The sequence below is a fragment of the Podarcis bocagei genome (genome assembly GCF_964188305.1).
Source record: "Podarcis bocagei genome assembly, chromosome: 1".
Taxonomy (NCBI): Eukaryota; Metazoa; Chordata; class Lepidosauria; order Squamata; family Lacertidae; genus Podarcis; species Podarcis bocagei.
This window is the reverse complement of record NC_138125.1, coordinates 63511001-63538257: the sequence shown is the minus strand read 5'-3', so window position 1 is coordinate 63538257 and position 27257 is coordinate 63511001. Positions and strand designations below refer to the sequence as shown.

The window sequence follows — 27257 nt, the reverse complement described above, 5'->3', positions numbered from 1 at the left end:
CTTCTGTTTAAGGAAAATGAATACCCTACAGATGTGTGTGTCAGCCCCATTCCCATTACAGAACTGGGATACTTTTCAAAGTAATTTCCTAAGCTACGCTAGTGAGAGGAACAAGCTTATGGAAAAACAACAATTCAGTTTCACCAAATACTTCCAATTCATACTGGCCTGAACACAGTGCAGATGTGTTGTGTATTTCAATTATGTGTTGATTTTATAGTTGTGCACCGCTTAGAAGCCATTTTTGGCACATAAGTGGCAAAGGAATAAATAAGTAATATTTTTGCTGTCACTCGGGGTTACACACATAGGGAGACAATGAAGAAGGAGAAGGAGATGTAATTCAACAATGCAGATGCACCCTGGAACTCCCTCTCTGAAGCAGCGGCTTCGAAAACAGGAATGACAGATTGAGCTGGCTAGAAATTTTAATTAAACCTGTAAGTGAGAAGTCTGAAGCTAGCCGAGCCTCAGCTGTGAGCCGGTAAAGAAGATGTGCCAGGGAACAGAAAGTCATAATATCCTTGAACTCATTCATTCTGGTCCCCAATAATGACACTGCTTTTAAAGTGGAGGGGGCAGCTTTAAAAATGACGGAATATGCCACATAGAATACAAAGCAATATGTCCTTGGTTGCTTAGCAATGTCAGGATAATGAAAAAAGAGAGAGAGAGCCTATCGGGCCTTTGTGCTGCACACTCTTGCCGAGCGTTATGTTGTACTTGTCTTTAGTATTTTTGCTAAATCGCTAAAGCTCCCCACATAAAAAAAGTCCCTGAAAATGTAAAACGTTAATGAGAAAAACACAGCACCACTCTTTCCATTCTTCCAGGAAAAACGGGGGGGGGGGGTTGTTAAGATGCCTATAGCATTTTTAAAAGATTGGTTTGGGAAACTCTTCCAATTGCAAAAGAAAAGCATTAAACATACAGAGATCCATAGGCTACTTAGGCAAATCCCAATGGGGGGAAGGGATCGAGGTTACCAACTGCTACTAAAAGGAGCTTCCTGAGAGTAGTTAAAGGTTAATTAGAAAGCCAAGTTACACTGAGGCTCATGAAATTAACAAGGTGGATGAAAAGCTACAGTTCCAGTACCTGAGCAGTATATCCTCCCATTTTCTTATGGCCTTGAAATATCCTTTTCTTCCATGTACAATTTAATATCATGTCTACCACAAATTCAGTTTTAGTAGGAAATAGGGTTGCCACCTTTGTCAAGGAAATATCAACCTGCCATAAAAATGCATGCATATTTAAAGTGCTACTTCAAATTGTGTCCTCATACTGCATTTGAAGACAATCACCTCTAACCTAAAATGGGATCCAGTGGCCAGCATTTATGCCACAACCAGTGTTTTGTGTCTAGTTCTCCGTTTAGAGGAACACACAGCCAATTTTCCATGTGTGCACTTCAGAGGTCACAAGAAACATTTTCCATCTTTTGTTCTGTATTTGAATGCAAAATCAGGGTGAACAGAACATATATGCAATGCAGGAAAATGGGGCAAGTTGAACGGAGTTTAGTAAGTCGGTGACCGCAAAGATCATAATGGAAGCGAGTTGAACCTTCGTTTCAAATATGTCTGATTTCTGAACGATAGGATTAAATTGAAACACTGAATACAAATCCATGCAGACTGAAGGATTGAATTGCTGCTTAAAAGTGAGCAAGCCTTATACCAGAGATGACAAAAGAGAACAACACGACTTGCCAAAGAAACGTCTGGTTTTCCTATATGCCAGATAAGACTTTGCAACTAACTTTTCCCCCATGGTCAGTATGAACTGGGTAAAAGGGGGAAGGATGTAATTATCCTATGTTATGTGGAATTTAGATCTCTGCCTCAGGATGGAGAGGAGATGAGGGGAAGGAGGAGCCTTATTCTATTTCATCCTTGTGGCACTTGATGAGTAAGCAGCGAGGCACTTAATTCTGAAATCCATCCAACTAATTAGATTGCTACAGAGGGGTCAGTTTTCATGAACAACCTTTTTCTTTACAGCAAACCCATGGGTTCCAAGAGAGATAGAGCGTATTCCCTACACACCACATTTCCTAACTATGGAGGTACTTGATAGCCTTATAGCTCTGATATTATTATTATTTTTTCTTTGTGATTTGAAGATAAATGATCTGAGTTTAGCATTAGCCATCCAGAGTGCTGCTCCCTGCCAAATGCAACATGGAGACATTTAGGCAGAGCCCCGTTGAAATCCCCTAATGTAAGAAATTTGAGAACGTTGGATGTCTTGACATTCATCAGTTTTATATCTTTCCCTTTACACTAGAAGACTCTTTTTTTATATATATAAAAAAGAAAAGAAAAACCCTTTACAGACTCTGGCTAAGGTCTTGGACTAGAAATATACTCTAAATGCCAAAAAAAGAAAAAAGAAACTCTACTGATTGCTGAAACAGAGTATCCGGGAGCTTTTATCCTCCTATTTCCTTTCAGCATGAACAACTGGATTCTGGTGTAGAATTTGGCCCTGTGACAAGAAGGTGTTTCCTCACAAATAAGTAGTGAGTAGCTTTCTGATGGGGCAGCCTCATAGTCTGTCTCTGTATTACAATGCCTTGTTTGGGTCCTGTAGAGGGGATCAGCATTCACAGACATCAATTTAGATGCATGTAATATCACAGAGCTCTTGAAGGAGATGCACTCTGGAGCTACGCATACAGAGAGCAAAGCTTTCTGCTTTGGAAAAAAAGAAGAAAGAGGCAAACTCTCCTTTGTTTGCCTCAAATTAACTTGCAAATTATATGGGGTTTTTTAAAAAACAAAAACCTTAGGGTTTAGATTTTTATTTATTTTTTGAGCCAATCCAACATTCAGAAAAATTAACATTCCTCCCATCAAAAATGCCTCCATGTGCCAAAGCAAGAACAAGAATCCTGCACAGGGAGTATAGAGCTTTGCCCCCACACAATGACCAGGGCCAGTTCCTCATATCAGCCTCCTAAGCAAAGTGTGACAAAAGGGTTAAGAATACTGGACCCAGGAAACAGAGTTCTAAACCCCATTCAGCCATGAAGCTCTCAGGATGACCCTGGGCCAACCCCTCAGGGTTGTTGGGAGGGTAAAATGAGATGGGGGAGAACAGAGTACAGCACCTTGAACTCCTTGGATAAAAGGTGGGATATAAATGTAGGAAACAAATAAATAACTAGTGCAGAAACATATATATGGGGTTTGAAGAGATGCATCTGGGCAAGCTTGTACATGGGTGAGAGAGAGGGAACTTAAGTCTACTGTACCCTGCAGGGCGTGGGTTTCTGCAGCGACTTAACTCAGAAAACCACTTGAAAGGAGTAAATAAACCAGGAATGTCTTCTCTGGTTTACATGTTAATCCAAGACACAGGAGAATTCAGGAGCTTGTCATATTTTACCTCTCCTTTGAGCCAAGCATTACTGAATTCTGAAACTTATTTCCAGATCTGAGTCCATTGGCATCTCTAGAAAACATAATCATTGCCACTATTCCTTCTTCTAGTTCCTGACATGGTTGAGGAAGGTTTAGGGGCTACAGCAAACAACAAACAAAGCAGGAGTGAAAATAAAGTAGTGTGGCACAGAAGTGCTCATCCAATTCTCAGTTTAGTTATTGGGAAAAACATTTGAAGAGACTCCTTTTGCATATGAAAGGTGCATTTACTATGGCAAGCATCTTTGTAGCTAAGATCTAACTTTAACTGTTATATCAAGCATGTCCAACTCCCAAGAGACTGCGATCTACTCACAGTATTAAAAAACTGGCAGTGATCTACCCATTGTCTTTGGAGGATTGACCAGAGTTGTGGAGGTTTTTTTAGGAAGCCAAAGTTGTTCAGCTTTTTTTTTTTTTTATTGAATATGTAGGGGTCCTAAATTCAACCAGAATCCACCAGGGACACCCCATGATTGACCAGTATATCTCAATCGACCTGTTAGACAGGCCTATGTTATATGAAGTGAAATTTGACTGAATGTTTTATTTGGATGCTGCCCTAATGATTTTTATTTTTTATTTTTTTGCTTATTTAGAAGTATTTATTACTTCATACTGTTTTAATAGTAAGCCTCCTTGATAATGTGTTTGAAGGGTAGGGTACAATAATAAATAAATGGTACCGGACTCATTGCTTATTCTTTAAAAGAATTCACATGACGAGTTTCCTGATGAGACTCTGTGAAGTTTTTAGTGTCCCTTTCTCAGCAAGATACATAATCATTGGAAGGCTATCCAAAATCTACAAAACTCTATACGATACTAATTTTTTTTAAAAAATCACCTAAATATTAAAGATTTAATATCCTGTGTAAACAGCTTCTTCCACTGCTGAACTGTTCATTTTGTAGATAGAAATACTTTTTAATATTAGCTGAAATGTACATTCAGTTTAAGATAATTTCTCTGTCACAATTGTTTACTTTTTATCACCTAGCAAATACTTGAGAAACCGCCTTTCCCTTTCCAGATCCACATCTTTTTTCTATCCTTCCTTCAAATGTTGTTTCTTGAGCTATTCTTTTCACGGCCCATATTTTTCTGTCTTATATGTCTCCTTTCAATTCTTTCCATGGTATAGTCATCATAATGTGAGGAAGTCCTAAAATCCCATACAAATGGCACTATGAGATAACTTACATATCCCCTGAACCACACCAAAACTAATATACAACATAGCAGGATGGTCCTGATCCATCTATCACAGTGGCGTAGCGTGGGTTGTCAGCACCCGGGGCAAGGCAAGTAATTTGCACCCCCTAACCCGTGGATTTGCGCCCCCTAACCCATGGATTTGCGCCCCCTAACCCGTGGATTTGCGCCCCCTAACCCATGGATTTGCGCCCCCTAACCCTAACCCCCAGATGTTGCGCCCGGTGCGGCCGGCCCCCCCTGCATCCCCCACGCTACGCCACTGATCTATCATAATAAGGCTATTCGTTGTGTCTTTTGTAACACTCATGCAAAGCTGGGCCAGAGAGCCAAGTATGATTCTAGGACTAAATCCCATGGAACCATCTCAGTCTCTTTAAACAGGACATTTGTAAGGATCCATAGGACATCATAGATTAGTTCAACGTAGAAATTATACATATTTTTAGAACGCCAACTGACTTAAAACCATATTCATGGATTCTTGCTTCCACATTAGTTAACATGGAAGTGGGATTGTGCTATGTCATCCCACACTCTAGTTTCTTCAGGAACAGTACAACTGTCTACAAAAGCAAAGTCTTCAAGCATTCAGCTGTACACAGGAAAGCTTATGTGTGACTTGGCACCCTGATTGTGCAGGTTTTGTGAGTTCACCTGCATGCATGAAGGCTTCACAGCTACAGATGGTTGTGCTAGTCATGCAAAGGCAAAGGGTTGGTGTTGCTCCACACATCTCCACTCCCAATTCACCAACAAGAACGCCCAAATACCGTATTGTCCTGAATATAAGCCACACTCCCCCCCCAAATTCCGACCATGAAAAGTTAAAGTGCAGATTAAATTTGCGACCTTACAAAAATTGGCTTTTACAATATTGCTGCTGAAACAGACATACAGTAAAACAGAATGTGTGCGAGTGTCTGCAGAATTTTAAGGGAGCGGCTTATATTCAGGTATTCTCTCCCCCCCCCTTTAATCTTAAAGGTGCAGCTTATTTGCGGGTGCTGCTTATATTCGGGCCAATACGGTAAGCCTCTAGGTTATTCAAAGATATCTACATCAATCTCCAATAAGGTAAGGTACTGGAATAGTGCTTTACAATAACAATAGGTATACCCACCTACTTGTAAACAGGTGAAAAACTTCCTAAAGAATCAGAAATGTATTTTATTTCCATCTGCCTTGAAGATGGGTGAAGGGGCTCAGCTGAACATGCAAGTGGTATAGAGGGACTGAATACACGAGTGTGCTTGTCTGCTCCAGAACCAATAAAAAAAGGGTCATAGCATATGTGGACACTCACCAGAGAGCTATATGGTCCTTAGAGCCTGCTTTCAGCGAGTCAGAAATTACATTTGTGCCCTGCTTACTGAAGAATGTCACTATTCAGATCTGCAAGTGGGCACTATTCATTAATTCTGAATTTACAAAACCACCACCACCAAAAAAAGAAAGATGACAACGTGTGCTCTAGAGAGAAGCAGGGCGAAGGAACAATGTACACTTTCAGCATTAAATGGGCATGACATCACTTTCTTGGCTTGCTACAATCATATATACCTTGGGGAAGGAGGGAGGAGGGAGGGGAAAGGAAAGTGAAAAACAGGGCTCTTTGTACATGTCTCAAAATGTTATATGACTCTCTTCCTTTCCTCTTAGCAAACCACAGTGAGCAACATGACATAACAAGCAACTGTTTGGTAACACAAACCAAAACAATTAGCTCAAAATAGCCTTGTTTCTGAAAAACAAGAGTAAATTTCAATAAAGGCAAGGCAAAGTTGTCTGGATTCAATCCAAGTTGCGCACAGAACAATAGCTTACAACCAGCATATAATGTTCATCTTCATATATAAATATACTGTATCTGGATTCATCTATATAAATTAGTTTTGTATCTCTTCTTTAATTCACTGAGCCAAAGACTGGAAGAACATTTAACTGTACAGGGAGCGGGTGGAATTCACACTGATCAAGTCATACCACTCCAAAGAAATGAACCTATTTACAACTGGAAATTTTGACATGTTGATATTGCAATTGTTAATGCTTCTGACACCCAAAGTCACCACTCTTCACAGTAGTAGTAGTAACAACAGCAGCAGCAGCAGCATGAACAGGCAAATCCAGATTATATAATAAATTACAGATTAATCAATTAACATAGTGTTGACATGCAAAATGCTTGCTACTGGCAGTACATGAAGAAGAGCCTCAAATGATGACTGCAAAGTCTGGGTCAATTTATATGGGGAGAGGCAGACCTTGAGGAATTGTAGTCCTCAGCCATTTAAGGCTTTATAGGTCAAAACCAGCACTTTGAATTGGGCCTGAAAAGTAATTGGCAGCCAGCAGGGTCAGGCAGGATTGGTGTAATATGATCAAACCATCTTGTTCCAGTGAGCAACCTAGCTGCCAAATTCTGTACCAGCTGAAGTTTCCTAACTGTCTTCAGAGGCAGCCCTATGTATAACACAGCAATCTAACCCAGAGGTTACTAGAGCATAGACAACAGAAGTTAGGCTATACCTGTCCAGGTAGGGGCACAGCTGGGCCACCAACCAAAGCTGGTGGAAGGCACTCTGTGCAACTGAGGCCACCTGGGCCTCAAGTGACAGCAAAGGATCCAGGAGTATGTCCAAGCTTTGTACCTGTTCCTTCAGAGGGCATGTAACCCACCAATCAAGAGCAGGCAACCTCCCACTCATGTGATCTAGGGAAGCACCCACTAACAACACCTAGGTCTTATCTGGATTGAGCTTCAGTCTGCTGACTCTCATCCGGTCCATTACTGAAGAAAGACAACAGTCTAGCACATCCATTGCCACACCTGCAGATATAAAGAAGAAGGAGAGCTATGTGCCACCGGCACATTACTGACAATGTACTCCAAAACTCTGAATGACCCCACTCAGCGGTTTCATGTAGATGTTAACTAGCATAGGGGATAAAATTGAGCCCCAAGGAACTCCACATTGAAGACTGAAAAGCACTCCCCAAGCATCATCCTCTGGGAGTAACCATCCTAGTAGGACCAGAACCAGTCCAAAGCAGTGCCACCTACCCCCAAACTCAAACACATGCTCCAGAAGGATACTATGGTATCAAAAACTGTTGAGAGGTCGAGCAGAATTAACGAGGACATATTTCCCCTGTCATTCTCCCTACAAAGGTAATCCCAAAGGGCAACCACAGCAGTTTCTATGCCAAAACCAGGCCAAAATCCCAACTGAAATGGACCTGCAAGATTACTATTACTTCTACTTCTCTGAGGTGCTTCCTGTTTTCACTTCCTAATTTAGCACCACAATCGCTATGGAAACCGACATCTGGAATAATGAACTTACCTTGTAAATTTGCCTATCAGGTAAGACATTGGCTGTTGTGGTCATTCACCCTAGCCCAGCCTTCCCTAGCTTTATGTCCTCTAGATGTTTTGAACTACTTTTTTTCAGAACTTTTCAGGTCTCAGTGGACCTGAGAAATGCTTGAGTGATTTACAGTAGCATACTATTAAGTTGAAATAAATTAAAAAATTAAAAAAATCTCCAGAAGCACCTTGGAGACCAATTAAGTTTGTTCTGGGTACAAGCTTCCGTGTGCATGCACACTTCTTCAGATATCAGAAGCATCTCAGAGAAGTAATAGTAATCATGCAGATCCATTTCAGTTGAGGTTTTGGCCTGGTTTTGGCACAGATATCTGAAGAGGTATGCATGGTGGTTCTGATTTATCACTAAAAAGTGGGTTTTCCCTTGAAAGGGAGTGGGGCAAGAGGGAAACTGCTTGTACCCATGTCTAGAAAACGTGGATCAAGCAGAAAAGCACTTGGACCTGTGCTTTCTAGGCACAGCACAAGTGGAAGTGTGGAATCAGCCCTTAGTGGGTAGTGAATATATGCAAGGTTCGGACATGTTGGCTGCAGGTGTTCTCTGAGCTGATATTCTGAGGAGAGGAAGCAAACTCAAATACAGTGTAGCTCAGAGCTTTCCAAACTTTTCAAGTTGGTGACACACTTTTTAGACATGCATCATTTCACAACACAGTAATTCAGTTTTACTAGCAAACCAGAGGTTAAACTAACCCTTTCCAGCCCCTGGAGGAGTGTGGGGAGCATTTGTGCGACACACCTACACACTGCAGCCATCACACTAACATGTCACGACACACAGTTTGGAGAGCTCTGGTGTAGCTGATACAGTGACAGAGTGATTGGGGAAATGGAGGAATTGAATTGCTGGTGAATACCAACCCTCCTTCCTTGCTGCCTTGGAACAGTTAGGAAAGACCACACATGATTCTGAGATGGCATTCCTGTAGAAATACTTTCAGAGGGTGGTCATGTAATTACGTCCTTTCTAAGTTTCTCTGTGCAGCGCCTTCTCGTTTATATGTTCAGATGTTTCTGCTAGAAGCAATCCTATAAATCAAAAATCCCTTAAAGCAACATATTTTGAAAAGGCAATTCCATCTCCTTATGAATGCTCCAGTGTTTTAAACTTCTGATGTATATAATTATAAGTTAGGACATCTCTGCTGAAAAAGAAACCCTAATAAGAAGGAAAGCCAAAGTGCCATAGGCTTTATGATGTCAACATGGCTCAAGAATGCGTTCCACTTTTCTGCAAATGCTCTGCAGCAAAGGTTTTAAAGGGAGATTTTTCTGGTGGTTTAAGAACATTGTGCAAAGCTCTTTTCAAATCCATACATGAAAACATTCACCACCCAAAGTTTAATTATATGTTTCATGTTTGTAGCACATAATTCTACAACCGTTGCAATAAGGCTTACACAAATCAAATATTGATCTGCTTAGAAAGCCAAAAGGCATTTCCCAAACAACAAGGAACATTATAGCCAAATCAGTTTTTACTCTAATGATTTTTTTGTTAGAGTGAGCAAAACCAGGCTTCAATATTCCATCCAATAAGGGTTGGGGGGGGAGAGAGAGAGACACTGACTATGTCAGCTTTTCTCAAGCTGTGGGTCCCCACATGTTGCTGAACTACAACTCCCATCACATCTAACTAGCAAGGCCAGAGCTCAGGGATGATGGGAGTTGTAGTCCAGCAACATCTGGGGACCTACAGGTTGAGAACTGCTGAACTATGTAGTTAAATCCTACAATTGCATCCCTAAAGATGCCCATTTATGGAGGCAGCAGGTTTAAACCCCTTTGATCAGGGAATGTGTAAATGGCAGATTGGTGGACTACTGGACAGTTTCTGGTGTAGTACCTAATAAGTGTTAACTTTTGTTTTTTACAAATACAGTCGTATCTCGAAAGTTGAATGGAATCCGTTCCGGAAGTCCGTTAGACTTCCAAAACGTTTGGAAACCAAGGCATGGCTTCCGATTGGCTGCTGGAAGCCGATTGGCTGCTGGAAGCTCCTGCAGCCAATCGGAAGCCGTGCCTTGGTTTCCAAACGTTTTGGAAGTCTAACGGACTTCCGGAACGGATTCCATTCAACTTTCGAGATACGACTGTATTTGTAAAAAACAATAGCAGCCAATCGGAAGCCACAGAAGTCACGTCAGACGTTTGGGTTCCAAAGAACGTTTGCAAACAGGAACACTCACATCCGGGTTTGCAGCAAAAAAAAACAAAAAAAAAAGCATTTGGGATACAGTGGTACCTTGGGTTACATACGCTTCAGGTTACAGATGCTTCAGGTTACAGACTCCGCTAACCCAGAAATAGTACCTCGGGTTAAGAATTTTGCTTCAGGATGAGAACAGAAATCGTGCTCCGGTGGCGCGGCAGCAGCGGGAGGCCCCATTAGCTAAAGTGGTGCTTCAGGTTAAGAACAGTTTCAGGTTAAGAACGGACCTCCGGAACGAATTAAGTACTTAACCTGAGGTACCACTGTACAAGGTATGACTGTAATGCTTGGTCTGACCTAGCAAGGCCATGCCTTGGTGTTAGCTCAGAATCACCTAACACATATTCATGTCTTAATTGTTAAGAGAGCCTGAATATGTACTCTTGTTTTGCAAATTTAAAACATACAAGTGGCCAGTGCACATTCTAGAAAAATATGGAGACTGACTGAGATTGAAATCAGCCCACTTCTCTCTTAAATTGGCTCATGTTGAGGAAAACATTAAGAGAATGGGACAATTGATAGTGAATTAAAAATGAGACATCTTTCAGAGATACTGTCGTTTTTAAATAGTTTTTCTGTTCCCTTTCTCTCCTGCATATCACTACCCTCAGACAGTTATTGCTTTCTTATTTGTTAGTCTGTAACACGTGGCTTAGATAAACATTCCCTCTTGATATCCTACCTTATAGTACATGGATATTTTATTATTGCTTTGAGATTCATAAGCATTGTTTCAAAAGACAGTAAATAAGTAATAAATGAAAAAATCCTTCCTGTAGCACCTTAAAGACCAACTAAGTTAGTTCTTGGTATAAGCTTTCGTGTGCATGCACACTTCTTCAGATACACTGAAACAGAAGTTGCCAGATCCTGGCAAGTAATAAATGCAAAGAGATACTCCATATACCAAAGTTTGACTCAAGTTGCAGCATCAATGCAACAAGTTTGTTATTCTTTCTAAACTTGCAGCTGCCATTTCTACTGACAACTCTCAACTTAGTTTCTGCTCCTCTCATCCCTTCCTCCCCACACACATACTTTGCTCTGACAGAATGAAGAATAACTCCTCATGTTCTCATTTCCTGATCTGGAAGTTAATCTAATAGCATATGGATAGTAAAGGCTATATAATGTTATTTATTTTACATTCCAGTTTTGTGTGTCTTTGCTGTATAAAGCATACTCCCAAATAAGTGTATATTGCAGCCTTAGACAAATATCATATGTAAGCAAACATACTTATTGGAATATTGGAATCATTTGGGAATTTCTATGAAAATTCAGTGTGCTCCCCATCTTCCAGCCTGAAGACACACATAGGCTTAGGGGTGGTTTAGGTGATCTTCTCGAATGGAAGATGGACCTGCTTAATTTATGTGGCTCAGGTTGCTGTTGAAGACACAAAGTCCCAGGGCCATAAAAATACTGGCAATCCTACTTATAGCTCCCTTATGATACATTCACAGACTTTTCTTTGATGCTCTGGTTTAAAAGAGAATCCAGATTATTATAGAAAATTATTCCTGTTCATTGTAAGACAGCTATCAGATAGCAAGCAGCAGCTGGTGCTCTGGTTCTTTAGAACACAAAACAAAAAAAAATGAAACATTTTGTCATTTACCTGACAGAAGGCAAGAGAAAAAAATAATTACTGTTTACCCAATTCTCATCTGCAAAGGAAAGCTAACTTTGTCCTCTGTTGTCATGCAGAGCCAAAATACTCAAACATTTTCACCTTCTTGCAAAAGATCTACTCACCTTTTAGCAACATTTCACAGCTCATGGCAAAAGAGTGCAAAACCAATCAGAAGTGGGCATGCATCAGGAAAATAGTTAATATTCTCCCATTGCCAAAGCAACCAGGCTGATCCTTCCGTGACTAGCATTTGTTGCATGTGATTGACTAGTTGGTCCAGAATGTGAACAACACCAACACCAGCGAAGATAATTTTATTATTTATATGCCATCCTTCTGGTTGCCCCAGCCACTCAACGAAGTATTAAAACAGTACTTAGATGCACATGCAAATGCAGACCTTGTCCACCCAAATTGCATTACACTCATTAGGATATGCATTTTCATCTACAATTGCTCCAACTAGTCATGTTTAATAAATGCATTATTAAACATTACAGATAGTTTTACACAGGGGTCTTTCCATGCAACAGCAAAACAGGGAGTGTTAGCCTGGGCAATGAGGGTACATTTCCTCTTACAGGGAGAGTTTTAACTGACCTCAATGATACTGTCACATAGTCAACTAGACCTCTGATTGGATGGAATCATGTAGTGATTAATCCCTTTCATAATGCTTTGCGAAAGTACCTAAGCTGGGAAGCAATTGCTGCAAACAATCACAGAAAACTATGAAATGTGGATACATGAACTTTTTTTCATGACTATCCCTCTCTCAGGTGTGTCAGCTCAGAAGAAAGTCACACTGAATGAAAAAGAGACTTTCTCCCCCATATATGTGCACAGACTACAGCCTTAAGAAGATTCAGTTCCAGCAGAGAACAGTGAGCAGAAATACAAAATGTGCCTGTGGTTATATATGTAGCTCTCGCTGACCAGTTAAATGCACAGTATGCACACAATACACTCAAAATTGGTCAGTTAAGAGAGAAATGGTAATAGAACATTTTCTTAATGAAGAGAATTGTCCTACAATAATAACCCTTACGGGAGCTGGTTTGCTTTTCGACTAGAGTTTCCACTCGAGAGTATCCAAATGCTCTGAATTAAGATTCATTATACACTAATAAGGCTGTCATCAAAAGGGCATAGAGTTTAAGTGACTGGTCTGTGACTTGTGGCTAATCTGAAATTGAAGCCAGATGCCAGGTATATCTTTCCTGAAAAGGAAAATTCAGTTTTAAAAACCACTTGATAATAAGTCAGCTGCAGACATGCCAATTCCTAGGCTTCCTTAATATTTGCTGGCAGGGGTCAGGCGCCCTCAGTATTGAGGGGGCAGAGGAGGCTGAGCATGGAGTGGTTCAGTGACTGGCTCCTCCTGAGCGTGAGAGAGGAAGTTTTGCAGCTCCTCCCAATGCTGTGATGTCGAGAGTGCATCGTGCATATGATGTCACACACATGTGACAAGCAACATGTATGTGACACATGCTGCCCCCCCAATATTGGGTGCAAGACAGCGCCTCTGGTCTTCTGTGTATGAATAAAAATAGAATAAAAATACACTCTCAAAGAACTGGCCTGCTGAACCTTCTTTGAGGATTTTCAGACAAGTCCTTTAAAGCAGTGTCAGTCTGTGTCATGTCCATCTCAGCGCATACCGGTGAACTTATTTTGACAGTGTTTCTCCAAGCATATCATTCTGTTATTCCTGGTAGTCGCGGCTGATCCTAAATTGTCCAGACAACCTGTTTATTGAACATTCATCCTGACTGGCTTGCACAAAGCTTACACACGTTATATGATGGTTTCCTTTTATTGAGCATTTGTTCAGGTGCCTATCGCTGTATCAAGATTAAATGGCTGAAAAGCAAGCAATGTTTTCTAAGCGCATTTGTTATGGTCATTTTACTATTTATAGCTCATAATAACTTCTGTACAGCCACCTATTTTGCTTCAAAAAAGAGAGAGAGAAGGATTGAAATGAACATACTTGTTTTAATGACTGTACCAACAACAACCTAGTAGCAGTGGAAGAAGGTACACAGAGTGGAGTGACTGCTGGGCAGCCCCTCGGTGCTGCGCTGTCAGGAGTGAGGAAAAATGGTGGAGACCACCTCCCCCTCCTCCTAAACCTTCCTGAGAAGAGGAAGACAGTATAGATTTACAGTGGTGCCCCGCAAGACGAATGCCTCACAAGACGAAAAACTCGCTAGACGAAAGGGGTTTTTGGTTTTGCGTTGCTTCGCTAGATGAATTTCCCTATGGGCTTGCTTCGCAAGATGAAAACGTCTTGCGCTTTTTTCTTAAAGCCGCTTGAAGAGGCGCAGTTGCAACGGACCGTGCTTCGCAAGACGAAAAACATCGCAAGACAAAAAGACTCGCGGAACGAATTATTTTCGTCTTGCGAGGCACCACTGTATAACAGTGGTTTGCAGAAGGTCACAGCTCAGAGATAGGAGAGGGACAAAGCTGGGAAATAATGGGAGAAGAGGATGGGGGAGAAACAGAGCCGGAGCAGTTGGCTGACACGTTATCATTAGAAAGCATGACAGACCCCCCTTCGCCCAGAACCTGGCGAGCAGTAAAAGTGGGAGAGCTAAAAGCTAAGAAACAAATGGCCTTAAGCAGCCACCGTAAAGGGGGGGGAGGTGCTGTTGATGACTGAGAAGGGAAGGGGAGAGGAGATTACTCAGAGCAACACAATTATTCCAAGAGGCAACATTTCTAAGCCTCTCTCTGTGAATATTGAATGAATGACATTGGTAAGAGCTTTGTCTATCTATTACTGGCAGCCTGCCATGGGGGGTGGGGACAGATTTCCTGAAGCCTGACATGCACGCAGAGTGGGGCAAGGTGGTGCTCTAGCTCACAGTAGGCGGAGAGAGAAGCGGCTGTGGGATGGGATTCTGCGAAGTCGCTCCAAGGGAGGTGGGCAGCGAGCAGAGCTACAACTTACAGCCATCACTGCTGAGGCAGCACCTTCTGATGAATGCAGCCGCACCCAGGCTCCACCAAGCAAGCAAGCTCATCGGGGAACAAGAGATTTCTGAGCCTCATGCTCCTTTGGCATCTCTCTCATGCGGGGTGGGGTGGAGGGGCAGAAGAGAGAGTGGGGAAAACACCCCCTTGGTGCTACTTGAATTACTTGAAATTGACACTTGTGAAAAGGGCTGCCATATGTTGGGATTTTCCCAGACATTTTGCCCCCCCCCCAGACCTTAAATTCCCAGATGTGTCCAGGAAAACCCAGACATATGGCAGCCCTACTTTACACCTCACACCCCTCCTCTCCCCACACCTTCCCCAAACCTCTCCACCACCTCCCCTCACAGTTCACCTTCAAAGAGCAAGATGCCTAACTCCGCCCCCAACTGTTAAACTTCACAGCAGCCACAGAATAGGACCTGAATGATACACCAAATATTCCAAAGCTCACCAAATATTCCAAACTTCTCACAACTGCACCAGAGGGAAGGGAGCATGCAAGTCCAAGGTCATTGTAACTATGCTGCTAATGGTTGTTTTTTAGTATGCCGCTGCTGTGTTAGATTCTTTAGAATTACACTTTAGAATTACATTTTATGGCATTGTTTTAGGGCTTTGCAGTAAGCTGTTTTGGCCTCATAGTAGATGAAAAAGCAGGATACAGAGTAGTCATTAATAATTCCTTTTCAGAGAGAGAGAAAGGAGAGAAACTTTTACATCTGAACCTAGGGCTTTGCTACAATAAATTAATAATTCCTTGCAACTTTCATGAACAAACAATGGCGAGGCATGTTGAGATGTGCAACTCTAATTGCAAGAAACAGCACACAGTTGTGAGACAGGAAACTAATCCATTAGTTTTCTTTTTCCTGTCAAACAGGTGGACAGACAGAAGACGCATATACAAACAGTAAGAAAGGAAATGATCGTTACATTGTAAAACCCAAAGCACATTTCTAGATGTTACCCGAAAAGAACATGTAGGAGGAAATAAAGGAAAAGAGGTGGAGAATACAATAGAGGCCATAGGTTAATGTCAAAATTGAATGTAGAAAAGGCTCCAATATGCAGAGATTGTACACGTGATGGGCTTAATTGGGTAGTCTTGTTCTAACAATTCATTTTAGCTGCAGCAGCCCAGAGCATAACATTTGATAAGACATTTTACATGACTAATTTGGTACAGCCTTCTCCATGTAAATATCCATAATATCAAACCCATCCATGATTAATTAAAAGAAAGCCCCACTGATTGCTCAGAATTGCTTTGTTTTCACAAAACCTGAGCTCAGAGTTTTATTCTAGCAAATCTGATTGCTCTTAGGATGTTCCAGTACAGCACCAATGTAGAAGGAGAGGTTTGGTGTGCCTTCCTCTGCCTGAAAGGACAGCATTGGATGGCAGAGATTGTGTAAGGTCAGCATTTTGGCTCTTGCATGGATTTGGCTGTCTGATCCTATAAGCTGCTACATTCATGTACAAAACTGCAAGGTTCATATCGCCATATGTTTCTTTCACTAAAAACAGTCATTGCGTTGTGACAGTGTGAGGATTTACAATCATAGAAGGATATTAAAAGGATCAGTAGATGTCAGCAGCAAAACATTCCAGTATATTGATGCCATCAGTACAAGACAATGAAGCATTCCTTCCATGAAAGAACCCAAGATGTGACCAGCAGAAGGAATGATCCGATTCAGACCTATATCTTTCTGCAATTTTTTTGCTGATAGTGAAGAACAGTTGTCTGTTTCTAAGATATTTAAGTGTGTGAAAACTTTTGCTTTTTTCCAATGCTCAACATGCTTTCTGCATTACCTTCATTCAATACCTTCATACTCTCCTCTGAGTTCTTTCAAGTTTCCCATATCCTTCATAAATTTTGGCTACGAAAACTGATGTGATTGGTTACCCATTACCTCTTGATGAAAAAAAGAGTATAAAATACATACATAGAACACAGAAGCAATGATTTAAAGAACTGTCTGAAGGCATAAAAGGAAGCCAAACCAACAAAATTAATGTATAAGGGGTCTAATTCAGCTAAAATGAATTATGAGACCATAATTGCCATCACGCCCACTGCAAGGAAGACTCGAGACACCGCTTTCAGTTAACATTATGGAAAACCTGAGAATCTGCAGAGAAAACCAAGTAACCTTAGTCCAATTCAACCAAACAAAACATAGTCTGAGCAGGAAGTTTTCCTACTTAGGGGGGGATCATCTCCCTCCCAATTCCTAAGGTGACGGAAGTCACTACCTGTGCCCTGCAACAACGATGGTTAAGAAATTCCTCCTCCTTGCTACACAAACTCTGGATCTGTGAATCAGACAAGGACACTGTGGCCCCATCTGTTTGGCGTTCACCCTGATGCACATGTTCAGCCCACTGGGCACCCCTGTCACTCACTAAGCAAATACAGTGTAGGGCAATGCCACAGGATTAAAGGTCCCAGATCTTAAACTGTCTTTCCTGTCCAGGCTAAAGGCCTGAGTGGCAATAAATTGCACCACTCCAAAAGAGTGGAGAAGGCAAAAAAGAGGAATCCCAGGCCAATTGGAGGCTCCTCTAAATATTCCTACTCAGCCCCTTCAACAGGTGACTGGCAAAGTCCACACTGCAAAAAGGAGGAAGGGTGGGCACAACAACAGAACAGGGAATATATATCCCTGTTCCTTCCTCATCCAAACTGGCTAGTTATCCACTCATACCATCCCAACACTCCTCCCCAGGAAGAAATCATTTGAGACCTCCCCTGGAGTGATGAGAGAGTGGCAAATTTGCCTCCACATAAGAGTGAGAATGGCATTATATGAGACAATGGAGCAAATTAGTCATGACTAATTGAAGTCTTATGGGTTTTAATGGGGTGCATGTAAATATTTAGCTGGATCAAGGTGAAAACGTAAATTTCAAAAAGCTGATAATTGATTCCTGAGTTAAACACATTATTCAGCAACAGAATCAGTTTCAAAGGAAACATTTGTGCCTCAAAAAGAGCACAGGCATCATATGCAAATTTTCTTACATATGAGATCAACTACTCTGATGAAAGGGAGAAAAACAATGAAATGCACTGGAAATAAGGTACTAAACTTCAGACTACCAAAACAGAAACTGTTGAGTGATTTTAAAAAGGCTTCCAACCCCCCACCCCACCCCCCAAAATGAAAACTAAAAAAACTATTCCCAAAACATTCCAAAATGACGCCTAAGACTGCAATCCTACCTCTAACCCATCGACACAGGTAATGTTGATAGTGTTGGGAAACTGAGCTGAGGTACCCATGCAATGGAACTTGCCCTCAGTCCCGGTCACCACACAGAGGCAGCTTAAGATCCAAAACAGTTCATTGCCATAGAAGATAGCCCCTCTAGACAGTCCAGAAGGATGTTATGGTCAATAGTGTCAAAAGCCGCTGAGAGATCCAGCAGAACTAGGAAACAGCTCTCACCTTTGTCCCTAGCCCACCGGAGATCATCGACCAGTGCGACCAAGGCAGTTTCAGTCCTATGATGAGAACTGAATCCCAACTGGAAGGGATCCAAATGGTCCGCTTCTTCCAGGCATGCCTGGAGTTGTTCAGCAACCACTCACTCAATCACCTTGCCCAAGAATGGAAGATTTGAGACTGGATGATAGTTGGCCATATTGGGCGCATCTAAATATGTTTTTTTAAGAAGCTGTTTGATAACTGCCTCTTTCAGCTGGTCTGGGAAGATTCCCTCACAGAGAGAAGCATTCACCACCCCGTGAAGCCCATCGCCCAGCCCTTCCTGGCTAGCTTTTATAAGCCAGGATGGGCAAGGATCAAGGAGACAGGTGGTTGGTTTCACTCGTCCAAGCAGCCTCTCCACATCCTTGGAGGTAACAGATTGGAATTGATCCCATGCAACTTGACTAGACAGGACTCTAGCTCTCTTTCGCCCTGGCCCTGCTCCCACGGTGGAGTCTACCTCTTCCCGAATCTGAGCGACTTTATCTGCAAAAAACTTTGCAAAATCATTGCAGGAGATCATGTGGCCTGTACTGGGCCCCGATGGAGCAGGTGGTTCCGCTAAATTGCGAACCACCTGAAAGAGTCTCCTGCTGCTGTTTTCTGCAAATGCAATAGCGGCAGTGAAGAAAGTCTTCTCCGCTGTCACTACCACCACTTGGTAGGCACGACATTTAACTCTAACCTGTGTCCGGTCAGCTTCAGAATGCGTTATCCGCCACCGGCGCTCTAGCTGTCTCAATGGTTGTTTCATCGCCCTCAGCTCCGGGGAAAACCACGGGGCTGTTCGGGCTCCATGCAATTGGAGAGGGCGCTTCGGAGCCAAACAGTTAATAGCCCTGGTTAACTCCACATTCCAGCGGGCCACCAGGGAATCAGCTGAAAGGCCATCAACATGGGATAAAGCATCCCCTATCACTCTCTGGAAATCATTTGGATCCATTAAGTGGCGGGGATGGACCATCCGAATTGGTCCCACCTTCCTGCAAAGGGGAAGGGTCACAGAGAAGTCCAGTTGCACCAGGAAGTGATCTGACTATGGCACTTCTTTAGTTTCGCTTTTACTTAGTGTCAGATCACCAACAACCATAGAAGTGAACACCAGGTCCAAAGCATGTCCACGGCTATGAGTTGGGCCAGACTAATTCAGGGACAGCCCCATGGAGACCATGCTCTCCCATCACCAGTTTCCATTCTGAGAAGCAGGAGACAGCACAGTTTCAGATGTCGTGGTGGCACCACTTCTCTGATCCTCCTCCTGCAGGCCAGGTTAGGATTGCTCTGCCTGCATATGTATGTGTATGTGTGTGGATGGCACATCATTTCTTCATATTCAATTCTTGATACACCTGCCCTTTCTGTTCCTCCCATCCTCTCTTTCCCATTATCTCCCCGACTTTTAGTCCAGTAACATTTCTGGGCTTATCCACAGTTTTGTTTCCCCCGGGAAAACCCATTATTTAGTGCTGATTCAGAGCAAATGGCAATCAGGTTTCCTGCAGATTGCCATTTGTTCTAATTTATCATTACAGAGTGGGTTTTCCAGGAGAAAGCAGCAGGGCAATGGCAAAATTGCTCAGACTCACGCCTAGATAGCAAGGGGCAAGCAGAAAAATTCCTGACCCATGCTTTCTAAGAAGGGGAGAAGCAGAAATGTGGACAAGGCCTAAGTGTCTTTGTAAAGTGTCATGTGCACTGCTGGTGTTGTATGCATAATAAACACCATCAATAACACTAATACCTGTTGCATTTTGGTTATATTTTCTTTCATCTTTTACCTACCTAATGGAGCCCTTCAGAATTGTTATACTGCCTGGTTATTTGTGTAGTAAATGTAATTTTTTATTTATTGGATTTCAATGCTGTCAGTCTTCATGACATTATAACAACACTTCTGGAGAAACAGAAAGGCAAGCAAGCCCCTGTTAATATAGTAAATCCCCAAAGAAATGTCCTTGCTCTGTTTCCTTAGCAACTGCACTGCCTTTCCTTGCTAAAGTATGGTGTGTGAGTTAGCATCTAGATAACTCCTTTAGCTTTACAGACGGAGAAGAATCCTAAACATGCTCAGACATTTAAATCAGAGACGGCTAACCTCCACTGTGGGTCCTAATCTAGCCCCCAAGCCCATTTTTCTGCATCCCTGAAGACACCACCAATTTTGGGGACAATGGTGAAAGAAAGAAAATAAATGAGACACGGTACTGGGGTGCCCTGATGAGGATGCAAATAGATTTCTCCCTGGTCAGCAAAGTAATCATTTGATGAGCAGAGAGACACAACAGCCTTCAGCTAGTTTAAACAGATCAGCTTTGGAAGACGCCACTGTACCTTTGTGAGCATCTGCTTGCATGTGTCGCCTGTGCATGACAAGGTGTGGGTAGTCACATGTGCTCCCCAGAGGGTTGACCAAGGGTGAATGTGATCTTCAGGCCAAGTGAGGTTAGCCATTCTAGATTTTTTAAAATGCCATGTGCATGAGAAGGTATAAGCAATTAATGTTTGGGGGCCACAAAAAGGCTCCTTGCAAATTGTTGCCAATTTTGCTTCATACAAAGGGAAGCAGCATGGCAATCACAAAAAGAGTATTCAGAAACAAAGGTTAGATTAATCTGCAGCCTCTGTAAGCCAGAAACTGGGGATCTAACAGACCTACGGCCCACAAATGATTTTCTAAATATTTCAAATGGAGGAAACCTCCGACTTTGGGCCAGATTCCAAAATTTGCAAGCCACCGAAAGCAATTGAAAGAGAAATTTCCTGTCTTCTCCTCCCCACTTCAGCCTCATGAATCTCCACAAAAACACCTCTCCTGAAAGTGAGAATCCTCTGGAGCAAGGAGAGATGCATGGTAGAGATCAGTGGACCACCAGCCGACAACCTCATCACACTCCATTCCAGAAGCTCCTCTAATTCTCAAGAGTGGCTTTCCAGGGGAACAGGGAGGATGGGGTGGCAAAGTTCTCTCTCCTCATGGTTCTTATGATCCAACTCATTCTGTTGTATGGAAGGAGTGTAGCTCATGGAGAGAGTAATGCTCTGCATGCAGAATGTCCCCGGTTCAATTCCTGGCACCTCCAAGTAGAACTGGGAGAGATCGCTGCCTGAAGAACTGGAAAGCTGCTGCTAGCTGGTATAAACAATACTGAACTAGATGATCTAATGGTTCAACTTAGTATACAGCAGTTGCTTAAGTTGCTATCCGTTCCATCCAATGAAATAGCTACACAGAAAAACAATTTAAGAACTGCTGGCCTAACTCAGCTATTGGAGTCCAATCCTGTTCTAACTCATATGGGAGTGATTCATGTTGACTTCAAGTGAGTAAACTAGCACTGGAGGAACTGTTCCTTTGTTAAGAAGTGTAGCATAAAGTTCCCCAAACCACTTGACTATTCAAGATCCAGTGTAGATACAACCGCTTTTTGAACAAGGCATACGGGTATAGGTGACATGTCATCTATCAAAGGCTTAAGTTTCACTCTCATTACTCATCTGCACTATCTTGTAAAACATGTTTCAGCTTATCTGAAATGACAACTCAAATAATACACTGTTAAATTATTTTTACAAATCCAATTTCATGCAACCATGCTAAAATCAGTGGCTTATTTTTGCATGCAACCAAGATGGAAACAGAGGCAGGGCCTGATTTATACAGGTTGCACCCAGAAAACCAATCTTCAGTGTCCAAAGTCAACCATGAAACATGCTCAGCAATAACACAATCACTTTCCCCTCCCTCAGTCTGGATTTTCTCATACCCTCTCCTTTTCAGAGTATACCTAGTATGTGACAATCCAGATTAAGGGAGGGGAACATATGGGAAGGTAAAGGTTGGAGGAGAGTGTCATATGGACAATAGATAATTAATAGAGGTACAGGAAACTGGCCATGTATGAGCCCTTGCATTTAGGGACAGCATTTCTAAATCATGGAGTACAGCTTCTCTAAAAATACTATATTTCTTTTTTTGAAAGGTTATCAAGTGGTCAGAGAAAGTGTTTAGCAAGCTGAAAACTTGCCTCTTCAACAGCATAGACTCAGTCTAAATTTTACTTTAATCACATGGCCACCAATCACATCTGGGTTGTTGCTGCTTTTCAGTATCAAGAGTAGACCCATTTTCACTGGGACTGCCGCATGCAAGGAGGGAAGGTTTAGCCAGAAGCATCTCAATGGGGGACAGGAAGCCACTACACTAGCTTTCTGGCAGATAGGTTGCTGTTACATATCAGAAAGGGGAGGAGGAATCAACAGGGAGGTGAGCATGTTGCCAATGCACTGGCAGGAGCCCAAGACTGGTGTCACCAATGCATTTGCATCAATGCTGAACTCCCCAATTCCTCACCCCACCATGTTCTCTTCCAGAAAGCAACAGTGGCCAAGCTGCTTCTCAGGTAGACATTATTCGTCATTATTCACATCCCAGGTGTTATCCAGGTGAGGCCTTTGGCACTCACAGAACCAGGCTCCATGCAATGTTCAATGTATTTTCCAGTAGATTCACTTGGCAGGAGAAAATACCATTCTGCAGTTTGAGTATGGGGTCAATGTGATTATCCATAGTTGAAGTGGTACCCATGAAAATGAGATTTGGATCTCCTGCAACAAATCAGTAATGACTGCATTCTTATAGGCAATAAAACAATTGTTGGGGAGGGGTTGGACAATGATGATAGAAGCAGACAAATCAGCAGCATAAAAAAAAACACCACTTTAACTATGTAATTTACAGGAACTATCTATCCCAGCCAGATGTTCGTATGTATGGAGGCATGTTAAATCTGCCCCTGCACAACCCTGTCCAGTAATGATGACAAGTATATGGCAAGATAATGCTCATTCCTCATAATGCTCATTCCTAGTAAAGTGCTTACCAGATGTCACTCTGCAAGTTGAATAGTAAATCTTTCTTACCCTGATGAAAAGGATCTTTTCTCCAACTCTGTATCTTCCTTGTGAAAGACGCTCCACACAAAATTTACTAGGGCATTTACAAGGAGGATCTTCAGAAATATGTTTGACCTTTGGAAAAAAAGAGGGGGGGGGAGTTATAATTTTAAATTGTTTAGTGCACTACAGTACCATTAGGACAGATTATATTCAACTGTATCTTTCCCGCCAGCTCCTAAACCAAGCACCTGCTCTTTCTTATTTCGTTGTTCTACCCATCACATCACTATTGTGCAGTGTTCAGACTGTGCCAGAAATTTAGGTGCCTTTCATTGGAGGCTGGTCCATTAAATCAACTGGGACACTGCTGCACCAGGCTCAGAATGTCCTCAGCCAGCTCCCACCTGCATCCCTCCTTATTTACAAACCAGTCTAGGGGTGGCACTGTCTGTCAACCTCCTTAGTCTCAGTGTTGCTCTTGTGGAACTCAGAGTGGAAGCAGAAGGACGGGGACAAAACCAAAATTAGTTCCACCCTTTCTTGGCTCTATCTTCATCAGCCTCCTTGCCTTCCTCCAGTGGCAGACATTGGGGGCTCAAATTTCAGCGGCACGCTGAGCAACACCCAAAATCCAGCACCTTCCTCCAACCTCTTGTGTTCCAGTCTAAACTATAGTTGCAGCACCCCTTGCAGCACCCCTGAGGCTCCATGACTAGTGCGACTGAAACCAGTCGCACTCTCCTAAGTCCTTCTCTGCTTCCTCCTTACCGGTTTCAGTGTGCACCAGACTCCACTGGTACTCGTAATTAAATCCACCTGCCTCACTCTCTCACTCACTCACTCACTCCATACATACAAAAAACTTACACAAACACCCATCATTTCCAATATCAGAGGACTGCTGCAAAAGGGGGCAAGGCCTCTCGTGGTGCTGCCTATCGCCCAACCACAGCTTCACCTTCACTCTGAGGTAACTCAGCAAGCAGCAAGCAGAGACTGCAGGCCTCATTCCTCTCTGGAGTAACCTCATTGAAGTTCCAGCCTACAGTCTGGGAAACCCTGAACTTTGACTTGTATAACTTTGTTGCTACTAATACACGCAAACAGCTAGATTCTTCTCCCAAAGGGTGCTGTGGGTGGGTGAGCCACTGTACCTTGAGGTAGTAACGCTGATAATGAACACAGTCTACGAGCTTTACTCATTTTATGCTCCTCAGTTGTTCAGAAAGAAACAGTCTGAATGTGATACTGTCATGGGGAAAGTGCTTGCTGAGTTTAAATTGAGTTGCTGTCCTTACATAATAGCATGTCAGGGAACGATGGAAGTGATGAGCCGGATGATGGTGTGGTGATGTGTGAGAGGGAAAGCTGCTAACTGCATTCTCCCTTTACTGCTTAAGTTATCCTTTTATGTTGCATTCTTCCTATGATGGGTCCTATGTTGGTGTAGCAATGTAGCACATGTAGGATGGCAACATAATGCACATAGAAAGCCAGATCTGGAGAATATAGCATGGGGAAATGTTTTTCATGTGACCAGCTTCATGTTTAAAATAATTTAATGAAAGTATTGGTGTAACCTAAATCAAAGCTGCTTTGATATAACCCCAGATTTGAATAAAGTGTTTGCTAAATATAAACCTAATATATATGTAAATCAGAAGTGAGAATGAAAGCTGCTAATTGCATTCTCCATTTACTGCTTAAATGATTCCTTTGCATTGCATTTTACCTGTGAATGCTGGTCTGATGAACCACCCATACCAATCCATTTTGGGAACCACTACTCTAAGAGATATGGTTAAGGTGCATTAACATTTAGTGTATCTTGAACTTGTTGGTGAAATGCAAGGAGCACAGACATCACTGCCAAAGAGCAGATCTGGTTGAGTGAACTCTAATTTGACATTCAGGTATTACTGCTATTTTATATCTAACCTTAACACTGACAAGTGCACACATAAAATAATTTCCACACAATGTAGTTCTCTAGGAGGAAAGTTGACCTAATGTGTTGGTGTCAAATGAAGCAAAATGCAAGGCACACTTTCTAAAGATTTCATCCACCCCAGAGACCTTTGGAGATCTAGTTCAGAAGCCAACAGTCTGTGAAGCGAGACTGAGAGCATAGGAAAGATGTTGTTAGAATAACTACTGGTGAAAGATTGACTTTTACATTTTCTTAGAAAGGGTTATTTATAACATCAGAGAGGGCTATAAGAAAAGCCTTTCTGGTCAGACGGAAGGACTACTTAGTTCAGCATCTTGCCTCAGACAATTGCCAACCATATGTCTCTGCGAAGTTTACAAGCAAATAAATAACATTAGGATGTTATCTTGTATATTTTAATAGCTTGCCAATAGATTATAGAAATTCTGTGTGTTCGGGAAGTGTGTTTATCCTTCCTGTAATATCAAAATACTGTGTGTGTATGAAGTGTGCTTGACATTGCTACTGCCAATTATTATTATTTATTCAACATATTTTAACCTACTCACCATCAATATCAGGGTGGGATACAATCATGAAAATTTAAAAGGAAAACACATAAACGCACAACCCAAAAATCACAACCAATGTGGTAGCAGCAAAACAGTAAAAAATAAAATAAACCTGCCTGGTAATTAGATCACCATAAATGTCTGCTTGGATAAGTAGGTCTTCCACTAGCATCAGAGTTGGGGCCAGTCATATCTCAAGAGGTAGAGCAGCAAAACCCATGTCAAATCTTACTGGACTGACCCATTTACTGCATGTCTTTTGCTTAGTCCTGTTTGCCACTCTCTTCAGGGATTTTCAGACTGAATTTTAATAACTTTCATTACCTAGCTGAAGTCTGGTTACTCAGCTGTAGTGCATGATGTCACTTTAAACACCGACGGCTTTCACTGACTTGGGACTCTTCAAGTGTGAAGGTATTTGTCTTGTTATCAAAATGGGAGTTTATGTTTTAAAAGAAGAATTAGTAGCTCTTTCTTTCTGTTAGATTGAACCAGATATGGGAGGCAGATGGGCTGTTCTAGGATACTGAGCGTTGAGAACATTGAGAGTACATTAGGGTGGCCAGTTGTGCATTGCCAAAAATGAGGACACCAGTTTGCATAAGGCATTTTTGTTTATAGACACAAATTCAGAAATATTTACTATACCTTTCTAAAAAAAATGAAATAGACTGCATCTCTTAGTAGGGAACGCATCAGCGACAGGTGTGCCTGCTCAGTCTGCTGACTGGGTTGGTGGGCAGCTTCAAATCTCTTGTTCCCCCTTTTTTTGGTTTCTTGCCTTTAAATAAGATTTGGACTGGATGGCCATTAAATAGAAGACACCTTCAATTATAGGATTGTCCTCTGGCAACCTTTCAAAATAGAGGAATATCCTCTGTAAAGTGGGGCCCATGACCACTCTGGATGCCATGAAGACAGTGCTATGTTGACTCCTTCTAATGGTCTGAACAAAGAACTTTCAACACTTGTAAATTTGAGCCTGGTTCTCTCCCCCCCCCCCATTACATCCAAGCAATGAAGAAAATTGTTCCAGACCTAATACCTAAAATGGACACCTGTGCACATTCACCGTACAAAGTCTTAAGACAGCAGGCACTGAAATGGGGGCATGTGTTCTTCAGTCTTCAGCTGATCAACCTGATGAATTTCTTGATAATACTAAACTGGACATAGAAATCCAACATCTTTTCAAAGGGAAATGGCATGGGTTCTCAATGATTGCATGAGCCCCTCCTTCTGTTCAAATAGCTTCCATTGCCAACCAGAGCCCCCAATCATTCCTATTCCCACGTACCCCTGATTTCACTACCCTCAAAAGGATGGAAAACACACGAACGGAGTCTCTGCATGATCACTTTTCCAAGATCTGCTACATGCTGGAGGGTCTTTGAAGCAGAAAGGGGATGCTCCCCCACCCACTATTGTAGCAGCAGCATCAAAACAATTCTTTGAGGATTTTCCCCGCTTGCATTTTGCT

The 27257-nt window shown here is 42.2% G+C and overlaps 2 protein-coding genes across 7 annotated transcripts in view; one reads left to right on the top strand and one right to left on the bottom strand.

Annotated features, from left to right (window-relative positions):
• Positions 1–27257, top strand: part of FANCF (FA complementation group F) — a 315286-nt gene that overhangs the window by 188012 nt on the left and 100017 nt on the right. The gene's annotated exons all lie outside the window — the stretch shown is intronic.
• The window catches only part of GAS2 (growth arrest specific 2), a 118636-nt gene that overhangs the window by 10776 nt on the left and 80603 nt on the right, over positions 1–27257 (bottom strand). For all 6 annotated transcript variants that reach the window (XM_081166194.1, XM_081166193.1, XM_081166192.1 and 3 more), the window contains one exon: positions 23300–23407. In XM_081166194.1, coding sequence (XP_081022320.1) covers positions 23300–23407 — 108 coding nt within the window. The remainder of the gene's footprint in view (positions 1–23299; positions 23408–27257) is intronic.